We start from the raw sequence: 10,591 nt of genomic DNA on the forward strand, positions 1-10,591 counted from the left end.
CGCGAGCCGCGCCATTGGCGGAGCGGCACCACGTGGCCCGCCCTCCAGCCCCGCCCGTCGGCAGCGAGCTCCGTGCAGCTCCGCCGGGCGGGAAACGTCCCGCGCGGCCCCGCAGGACCCCGAGCGGTCCCTGCTAGAAGCTGCTTCAGCCGCCGATGGTGCCCCTTTAGGTGTCCGAGCGGCTCGCCGGCGGGCGTGTGTTTCCTTTCCCCGCGACCCAGGCGCAGGCGCGCAGGCGGCCGCCCCGGCGTGACGTCACGCGGCGCGCCGGCCGCAAGGACCCCGGGCGCGCCCTGCTGGCGGCGGTGGCGGCGGCGCGTTCTGGAAGGTTCGCGGCGAGGCGGCCGGTAGCGCGGGGCCCATCCGTGTCCATCGGCGCCGGGGCGGCCGGTAGCGCGGGCTCTGTTCGTGTCCATCGGCGGCCGGTAGCGCGAGGCCCGTCCGTGTCTATCGGCGGCGACGATGCCGGAGAACGCGGGGGCCAAGGCCCACGGCGGCGCCGGGAACCGGGCCAAAGGCACCTACCAGGACCGGGACAAGCCCTCCCAGATCCGCTTCAGCAACATCTCCGCCGGCAAAGGTGAGGCGCGGCGGGGGGCGGCCCCGAGCTCGGAGGCAGGCGGGGGGGCTTCCGCCCTGCCTGGGCCGCCGCCGCCCGTTCCCGGCCGGAGGAGCGGGGGTGCCTTGCCCCGGGCAGCCGCCTTGGCGTTGTTCGCCCCTGCCTTGCGGGGGGGAGGGCGGGGCGGGCTCGCTGCCTCGCCGGTCGTTCGTGCGCGGGGAGACTCGTTCCTTGCTGTGCAGCCTTTCGGCTGGGGTGGGGGGAAAGGAGGGAGGCAGCGTGCGGAGGGCAACGCCTTTCCGTTGTTTTCAGCGTTGAAAAGGCGTAGGTTTGCCGTGGTCGCTTCTCTCAGTGCCGGTGCTGGCAGCCAGCCGTTGTCTCCCTGGATGTTACGTGCTCCGTTGTATATCAGTGGGAGATGTTCTTGTGGTTATTTTTTTAATGGTAACAGGCTCATGGTGGTAGGACAAGTGCCTGTTGAGGGAAGCTAAATTTGGCATTTGATACAAACCCTGGTCGTGTTACTTGGCACAAAGCATTTCCCTTTAGTTTTAAAATGGGTCTAATGAAGTGATTGGATGCTAACTGATGTAAAATTCCAGCTATGGAAATCTGTATCCTGAAGCTACAACGTCTCGTATAATTTTGCTGTGCGGGCCGTTTAATACTGGGGGACGACTTCTCTATGGAAGAAATATTTAGAGTGATGGAGTGCTTGTAGTTTTTTAGATCAACTTGCAAATGTATTTCTTCTCTTCTAGCTGTCGCTGATGCAATTAGAACAAGTCTTGGACCAAAGGGAATGGATAAAATGGTAAGCCTTATGCTGAAATTTTGAAAACGTTAAACTTACTGGACACACTGTAATGTGAACATATTTGGCGTAAGACAACTTTTCTTGCTTTGAATTTTCTTTCTCAAGCATGAAAAATAGAATACTTTGATTTTTGTGACCCAATCTCCCTTACATAAAGGAACTTCTAAAATGTAAATTGTATGCACATCTGTTTCAGAAGTAATGTCGACAGGAAAATCCCTTGCGTTTAGCGCATCAACTCAGCTTCCAGATTTGTAATTACTAATCAGAACTGTGTTTTTCTTCCTCCTTCCTAGATTCAGGATGCTAAAGGAGATGTGACAATCACTAATGATGGTGCTACTATTCTGAAACAAATGCAGGTTTTGCACCCTGCAGCCAAGATGGTAAATATTTTTCCATAGCTTGGACAAGGTTACATGTTAGAGCTTCGTTTCCAGGACAGAAAATATTCGAACGTTTCATGTGAATTTGAGCAACAGGCTTTGCTTAGCATGTTTCAAGACTGTTTACCCTGATTATAAGGTCTGCTCAGAGTTCCAAGACTCTATTTCTTATCCTGTGTGCATGTGCGTAATCCCTTCTGGATATGTTTTAAGACATAAAAGAATCTAGCCTGATAACCTTCTCTCGGCTAAGAAAGAAAAGTCAGTGATGGCCTAAACCAGCAGAATGCAGAAGATTTAAAGAGAGTGAATGACGTTATGGTCAGGCGGTCCTAGGATGCCCTAGAACAGAATAGAATAGAATGTCCTTCGTGTCACGTTCTCTTCCCTGTCCCAGCCCCCACCACCCCAGCCGTGCTCAATAGTCAGGATAATTAATAAGGATATTAATTTGATCTGAGTTTGGGGGGTAAGGGGGAAAAGTCTTTCATAACAGACCAGCTTTGTAGCCAGTTTGTGTCTGACCACGTGCGCTAGAGTGAATGCGTGTGCAAGAAACAGCAGCCTGGCCTTTTGAGAGCTTAAATGTAGGCCTCCTAGATGTGAATTGTGGTTGGAGAGGGAAATGAGATACCTGTGATTCTGCTAAAGGAAAAGCTGGACCTGTTCAGTAGGTGTGATCAGCTCAAAGCTTGGCGGAGACACTTATTGACTTCTGTAGGTGGTTTGATTTACATCAGTTGTACTTCTGCCAAACGTGTGAAAAGTGTGATAAGTGAGTTGCAAAAGGTACAAATTTCAAATTAGGAAAGGCAGGATTGGTCCTGATAGTAAGGTTGGTCTCAGTCGCACTGCATTCTTGAATGTTTTTCTCTGTAATTGTCACTATAACCTTTTGTTATAATTTGTTGCGTAGTTGGTAGAGCTGTCAAAAGCACAAGATATTGAAGCTGGTGATGGCACTACATCTGTTGTTGTCATTGCTGGAGCTCTTTTGGATGCCTGTTCCAGACTTCTTCAGAAAGGTCGGTGTATGTTTTTCTTAACTATCTCTAGTCATGTTTTTATTTATATCCTATATTTCGTTGCACGTGTTTAATGAAGCTTAAATTAAATGTTTCCAGTCTGAACACGGAAAGTAACTCAGGTCTTCATATTCAGATTTCACCAGTGTCCCGGTTAGTTAAACAGTGACATTTTTTATATTTTGAGTAGTGACCACTTTACTTTTGATACAGGAAATAGCGTCTAGGTGATATGGCGAATGTTGCCTTGTAAAAAAACACCTAGATTATACTTGTATTTCTCTCGTGAACCGAGACGTAGCTCAAAAAGGTGTAAATGAAACTGGGAGCTGGTGAGTACAGTTAGTCTACTTTCAGCAGGTTTGTCACTTCCTGTCACTCACAGAGTAGGGTCCTTGAGAAAGTCCAGTCAGGAAAAGACGTGAACTTGTGGACAGCAAACGTTACTGTAGGCTGTGCTCTATTAGCTCAGGAATCGCCAGAAACAACCTGTCGTACATATGGGAATTAGAAGTAGTGGTTACAGTTGTTGCACTATGAATTGGCTTGATTAGAAGCACTTACCTCTATCGTGAAAACCCCTAGTACTTTTTGTGAAGTAGAAATTGTCCTATCAGAAGTTTAGAGGATAGGCTTTCTGGTCAAGAAACGATGCAGAAGGAAGCACACAGGTCCTGCATATCTAAATGCCGTATATCTGTAAAGCCATTAAACAGTAACCCAACTTACACTTACAAAGCAAAATGTTGACTTGTTTCACAGAATCACAGAATGGTTGAGGTCGGAAGGGACCTCTGGAGGTCATCTAGTCCAACCTCCCTGCTCAAGCATATTGCCCAGGATCACATCCAGACGGGTTTTGAATATCTCCAGTGTATTATTTGACACTTCTTAACCGTTTAGGGGGGATGTGTTTGTATTAAAACCCTGTCCATTATTCCTTTTTGGGGGGCCCAGTACTGACTTGATTCTGTAAAGCATTATTGATACCTTCTTTCCTCAGTTTTCTCTTACATTCTGCTTCCATCCAGAAGCCATCTGATTTGGTATCATTAGGATTCTGTGCACGCTGGAAGTAGAGCAAGGATGAATAGACCTACACAATCCTTCTGTGTCTCAGATCTGGACTGTATAGCTGTTTACTTCCATAGTCTCATTTTGGTATACGCCATTTTGCTTGTTGTCCCCTTTCCAGCTCATACCAATTGTTTGCCTGTGGTTATTTCCTCTCTCAGTACTGGTAGTACCTGTGCGTTCTTTTTACATGTTCCTGACAGCCAGGAACGGTCTTATCCAACAACGTTACCAGAAGCAGCTACCGTGGTTAGGACCAGCAGCCTGGTATCCCTGAGAGGTAGTTAGAAGATGCCTGTTTAATGGTTTCCAATAGGCTGCCTGTTCCGAAAAGATAAAGGGTATCAAGCGCTGTAGAGAAATGAGTGAACCTCTGTAAGCAGCAGTTAGAAACCACTCTTCAGAAATCTGGAATAGAATCACTGTCATGCTCCTCACAGGTATTACCTGAATAGCTGCAGCTTTACGAACGTCAGGGAAAAAGAAAACTTTGAGAAAGCATTTGTCTGGAATGTCTGACACTGCAGGGTAATGTAGTGTACTGTCTGTGAGGACAAACTGTTAGGAACACTTCCCCCCCCCCCCCCCCTCAGTTTTAACAGCAGAAAGGAATAAGGGGAAGTCACCTGCTTGTGAAGAATGCCTTTTGCTAAAAAGGCATTCACTTATTCTGACATCGGTCTCTAAATTAATCTTAAAATGGAAAGAAAAGAGAGCGGGGTTGGGGGGAAGGGCCGTTGGCTTGAAAGCAGGACCTTCTAACTATGTATTATACAATTCACAGGAATTCACCCCACCATCATTTCAGAGTCATTCCAGAAAGCTTTGGAAAAAGGTATTGAAGTATTGACCAACATGGCACAACCAGTTGAATTGAGTGACAGAGAAACCTTATTAAACAGTGCAACTACTTCACTGAATTCAAAGGTGGGACTGATACTTGAACTTCATGCCTTCAGACTACCTGAGCCTTTCATTTTTTCCCATTTAATGCTGCTGTCTACGTGTTTAGAATTGTCACAAACCTAGTTGTTTTTGAGACCTTTCTGCTAGACTGACTTCTCTCAAAAGCTATGGTTGGTTGAGATTAATTTGAAGCATGCAAACTGAATTTCAGTCAAGATTTTTAGTGATCTTACATGTTAACTGTAAGCATAAAACAAATAGGCAAGCTGAAACTGAGAACAGGAACAGAAGAATCCATCAGTTTACTGAGAGCATTTGATAACTTCTCATGCAGGCAATTCTTGTTGATGTGCCAGAAACCTCTAAAACAGAATCAAAACCGGGAGTTGAGTTGCCTGCAAGAGCTTTATTCCTGGAACAGCTGGATTTCAAAGCTCCTTGTTTTTCCTCGAGGTCCAGTGATGGCAAAACGGGAATAATGAAATTTCTTCTCTTCCCTGTAACATTCCTTTGCATTGTAGAATCACTTCTGAAGAAGTGTGTTAGTCTCCTTCCAACAGATAATCTGGGAAGCTCTCTAAAGGCTTATTTTAAGCGTTTAAGAAGGGAGAAATTCACGTTTCTTCAAATAATTCCCTACGCGTAGGTTTTCCCCACCAAAATAGCCGTTCGTTCTTTTAAACGGCATGCTGCTTAAAGAAACTGTAGTAGGACATCTCACTGGCTGACGGGGAGGGAAAACAAACTTTGTTTTTAAAATTAAAAGTCAAATGAAGATGTGTAAAATGCAATGACAATACCACTTCAGAATTACGAGCGAGCCAGCCCTTATCGCTGTAGTATATGTCTCACCCCATTGATTCTTTTCCTTATTAAATCCCTTAGGTTGTGTGCCAGTATTCCAGTTTACTTTCTCCAATGAGTGTGGACGCAGTGATGAAGGTGATTGATCCATCTACGGCTAGTAGTGTGGACCTGAGAGATATTAAAATTGTTAAGAAGCTGGGGTAAGAAACAGTTTGTAACTAGAGGATTTTTGACTTGGAAATTGGCTTCCTAAAATACTTGATTAATGAAATTCTCTTGTTTCCAGAGGAACAATTGATGACTGTGAACTGGTTGAAGGATTAGTCCTGACTCAGAAGGTGGCAAATACTGGTGTAACTAGAGTGGAAAAAGCCAAAATTGGCCTAATTCAGTTTTGCTTGTCTGCTCCAAAGACAGATGTAAGTTAAAATATCACTACGGTGAAAGCTTTTGCTGTAGCACTTGAGGGATGTAGATGGAATGAAAATACATTTTCTTACGATGTTGCGATGTCAGCTCTATTGCAGAGCTGTAATAAAGGTCTGCTAGCTTAATGTGCTAGGAGATGGTTAGGTACTCATCATCCTTAAACATAAACAACTCATAGCGGGTATTAGAAAGAAAATAGTTCAAAAGTCTGGTATTTCTCATTATCTAAACAAACCTCTAACAAGTGATCTTTTCACTCTAATGCGTTCACGTTTGTTTGCCTTGAATCACAGGCTCCTGAGGTTTTAGAATGTAGAACATCTTGACTCTTGCTTTTCAAGTCAGCCCTTCCTCACAATACTTGTTTGGTTTTTTTTTCTTTTTAACAGATGGACAACCAAATTGTTGTTTCTGATTATGCTCAAATGGACAGAGTGTTGCGTGAAGAGAGAGCCTATATTCTAAACTTAGTTAAGCAAATTAAGAAGGCTGGATGCAATGTGCTGCTGATTCAGAAGTCTATTCTACGGTATGCTAACTACTGATTTGCTAACCTGTTGTGTTTGTGTTTGGAGAACAAATGGAATTGATTTGAATACCTGGAAAACTGAAGCCAAGTATTAACGCTGACACTGGGCCCAGTGTGTCACACTGGCTGCAAAAGAGTCACTGTGCTTCTAGAATGCACTGACGTTCTCCGTGTTCTGAATTTAATAATATCCCTGCTTCGTAGTCTGAAGAATTTGAGCGCTGCTGGTAAGACGCTGGCCAGTATAACTCAAACCTGCAAGAATGCTGTGTGCTGACTCTTCCCCCTTGTTTTCAGGGATGCTCTTAGTGACCTAGCTCTACATTTTCTGAACAAAATGAAGATCATGGTGGTTAAAGACATTGAAAGAGAAGACATTGAATTTATATGTAAGGTAAAGTGAGTTATAGAAGTTGCTGCTTGAGTAACAGCCAGGTTTAAACTAAGTACCCAGCCAATGCCAGTTTGTTATGACATGTTCACAGGTTTCAATCCAGCTGTGCAATGTTCTGAATGTAATGTAAGAGGGGACGAGACATTTCCGTGAAAGATATTCTTGTTCTGTTGAGCAGTCAAGTTTGTAGGAAAGATTAGAACTGGATGTAAAAGCCATAGCCTACCTGCGTTTTAGTGTAATATACAGAAGTACATTAGGCAGTATGTTTGCTGAATCTGCAGTTCGGAATCTGTTTGTTTTGTTTTCCCCCCCTCCTCCAGACAATTGGAACTAAGCCTGTTGCTCATATAGACCAGTTTACTCCTGATATGCTGGGGTCTGCTGAGCTGGCAGAAGAGGTTAACTTGAACAGTTCTGGGAAGCTAATAAAGGTGAGCGAATGACAAGTAATGCTTTTTTAATGTTTGCCAGTTACTTAATATTAAACTACTAACTTAAGCGTAATAACTTTTAGTAATAACAAACAGTAAAGCACGTGCTTCTAATCCCTAGCTAGCCACTGACTTTGCAAGCTTAGTGGGTTTGCGTAGCAAACCTCAGTACTGTTTAAGAAGTTGAAGATAATCCACTGAAGTCTTTGTCCAGAATTATTTTTTTAGTCCAGTTATTTGGCTTTCTTTTAGATTACAGGCTGTACAAACCCTGGAAAAACTGTAACGATTGTGGTACGTGGATCCAACAAACTTGTTCTAGAAGAAGCTGAGCGTTCAATTCATGATGCCCTGTGTGTCATAAGATGCTTAGTTAAGAAAAGGTAACATCTTAGTTTTGTCAAATAGTGACTTAGCATACTAATAATACAGAAAGCTAACCATTTATACACTTAAAATGAGATTTGATTTTTTTTTTTTTCTTTTTCCCCCCACCCTCCCCCCCCTCCCTCCTTCCTTCCTTTCTTCTCTGTTCTCAGAGCTTTAATTGCAGGAGGTGGAGCACCGGAGATAGAGTTAGCACTGCGCTTGAATGAGTATGCTCGCACTTTGAGCGGTATGGACTCGTACTGTGTCCGTGCGTATGGGGACGCACTGGAAGTCATACCATCTACACTGGCTGAAAATGCAGGCCTCAATCCTATTTCAACGGTTACAGAGCTGAGAAACAGACATGCTCAAGGAGAGAAAACAGCTGGCATTAATGTCAGAAAGGTAATAAGGAATCATACATGCACAGCAGAGTTTTTTAGAGAATACATTGGGTATCTTAAAGGGAAAATGCTAAGCATTAGGGCTGAAATAAGGAAATGCCAAATTTGTCTCATGGCTGTATTCTCCCTAAGATTATAGTGTTGGGATAGATCATAGCTTGCTCTTTCAGGCGTTAAGAACCATCTTGGGTATTGATAATAGCAGATACTTAAATGCCATGCACCTAGAACAAGACACTTGTCGTTTGTTGCTTCAGAACCATTATTAGAACAGAAGTCTCCTGCAGTCAACTTCTAGAAAACAGATCTAGGTGGAATATTTTGTCAGTATTATCTACAGTGCTTATATGATGAGATTAGCCCTTGAAAAAATAACCAGCTTTAGAGACCCTTTCCCCTGTAGAAAGAAACAAGTACTACTCTCCAGTTGAGCACTTGCAGATTGTGACATTAACATCACCCTTCCAGGGATTTATCTGGCACGTGGAAAGAAACAGTTTTGGCTGTCCCAAAAGAGTCTTTGAGAAACTTAGTTGTGGTGTATGAGGGGGATAACTGATTGTCTTCACTCACGAAGAACAGTTTTGTGAAATATATTCATTGTAAAACATGGAGTTTGTCCACAGGTGTAAGAACAAATAGTGCTGGAATTGCAGCCTAAAAATACCCGCGTTTAAATAGGTGCAGTGGCATAGGGTGAATAGAGTAAGAAGGATTACTTTTGAAATTTAGACTTCTAAATCTTTACAGCTGTCAGAACCTGATAACAGCTCCTTAAGTAATTTATTCTTAAATGAGTTTAGAATGCATTCCCTAAAGAATAAAGTTAGATAAAGCAGGGTTTTTTTGTTCGTTTTGCGTTCATCTTGAACGCGTTGTTAGCAGCGCGGCAGGCTAGCTACTTGCTTGTATATTTTCCACTGTGTTTAAGCTAGCACCGCTATGTTTGTCGTTCTCTTGGCTAATTTTGAGTGGATTCGTCAAATACTCAGAGGGAGAAGACCTATGCCGTAATATTCCTGTTCCAGAGAACAGAATAGCTATTTGATGATTGAAGTTGAACGTCCTTTCCAAGGTTCTGTTAAAAGGTTACAGTTAGCTTTAACAAGTTATCTCACGTTCACTAAGCAAGCTACTCGTTCTTCCAGGGTGGGATCTCCAACATCTTGGAGGAGTTGGTAGTCCAGCCACTGCTAGTGTCCGTGAGTGCACTGACTCTCGCAACAGAAACTGTGCGCAGTATTCTTAAGATTGACGATGTGGTGAGTAATGTTTGCAGCACATTCTGCTTATGTCCTGCTGTTTACACAAGCACTAGAAAAATTACTGTTATCGAACTTGCTGTATTTCAAAATGTTTCATTCTGTATTCTCAGTTTAAATGCTACTTGACCCTTCAGTCTTCTAGCAACTGCTTATGATAATTAAATTGTAGAACGGTAATTAAAACTAAGTCAGATTGCTTTTAATAATATAAATACAGTACCTTAAAGTAAGAAGTTAAAAAATCCTACATTTTCTAGTCATTTAAATAGAGATTTAGAAGTAATGGTTTTTGTTTTTGTTTGTTTGTTTTTAATTCTTTGCAGGTGAACACTCGGTAAGACAAATAAAGGAAATGGGACTTTGCCCTGGAGTACCTTCCCTGTAGTTTGGAATATGGTTTCCTCACCCAAAACGCCTATGTGAATCGTCTTAAAGTCCGCAAACACTTACGTACTTTTATCACGTTAATTTAATAAAATCTTTGGTTTCAAAAAGCAAATGCTTTTTATCAGTCACAGTATAGTACCATACCTGAATTTTTCCCTTAAAAGGGCCAGGAATAAGAACATATTTCTCAGTGTTACATTTGCTTTTCTGTGCTACGTGATGCTCTTTAGTTCTGAAAAGTTTAACAGCAAATAATTAGCTTTTATCTAGATTCTGAAAAGGCCCTTGAATTAACTCTTCACTACCATAATAACCTCGAGGTGCATCTCTAAAAGTTACTTGTAAGGGAAGGGTGTTTCTTCCTTAAATTTTACTAGAGATAGACTGAAGAAACCCCTTTGAATTGTTACCACCAAAGAATACAAAATTCCACACTATAGTTTTTCCCCTGCAGTATATGTTAGCCCCTGGTACTACCCTATGATAAAGAAGTCTTTCAGTGCGCTCTTTTCTTTGTACTTCATCCATCTGAGAAAACATTAGTCTCCATATCTGCAAGTGGACAAACGGAAATAAAAACTCATTTTCAGACCTGCCTTGCTCATAGATTGACCACAGCAACAACAAAATGGTCTCCTTAGCACTTGGCTGCATGATTGAAGGAGGTAAAATCCTAGCCAGGTCCTCTCTGAATATTGGCTATCTGTTGTTGGACAAAAATTGTCGGGCTCTTAACACTCATAGCTAGTACTTAGAGAAGGACTGAAAGTCGTCTTGCACAACTCATGGGGGCAACAGTGGCACTG

The 10,591-nt window shown here is 43.0% G+C and overlaps 1 protein-coding gene across 1 annotated transcript; it reads left to right on the forward strand.

Annotated features, from left to right (window-relative positions):
- Nucleotides 1-22: 22 nt before the first annotated feature.
- CCT4 (chaperonin containing TCP1 subunit 4) lies at nucleotides 23-10,376 on the forward strand. Its single transcript, XM_068940324.1, has 14 exons — nucleotides 23-580; nucleotides 1,321-1,373; nucleotides 1,673-1,762; nucleotides 2,679-2,787; nucleotides 4,646-4,788; nucleotides 5,653-5,774; nucleotides 5,861-5,993; nucleotides 6,393-6,532; nucleotides 6,830-6,926; nucleotides 7,250-7,360; nucleotides 7,613-7,743; nucleotides 7,900-8,134; nucleotides 9,282-9,395; nucleotides 9,722-10,376. Exons 1-14 carry the CDS (start codon nucleotides 463-465, stop codon nucleotides 9,734-9,736), a joined length of 1,611 nt encoding a protein of 536 aa, XP_068796425.1. The 5' UTR covers nucleotides 23-462; the 3' UTR covers nucleotides 9,737-10,376.
- The last annotated feature ends 215 nt before the right edge of the window (nucleotides 10,377-10,591 follow it).

Source organism: Struthio camelus, chromosome 3 (assembly GCF_040807025.1).
Source record: "Struthio camelus isolate bStrCam1 chromosome 3, bStrCam1.hap1, whole genome shotgun sequence".
Taxonomy (NCBI): Eukaryota; Metazoa; Chordata; class Aves; order Struthioniformes; family Struthionidae; genus Struthio; species Struthio camelus.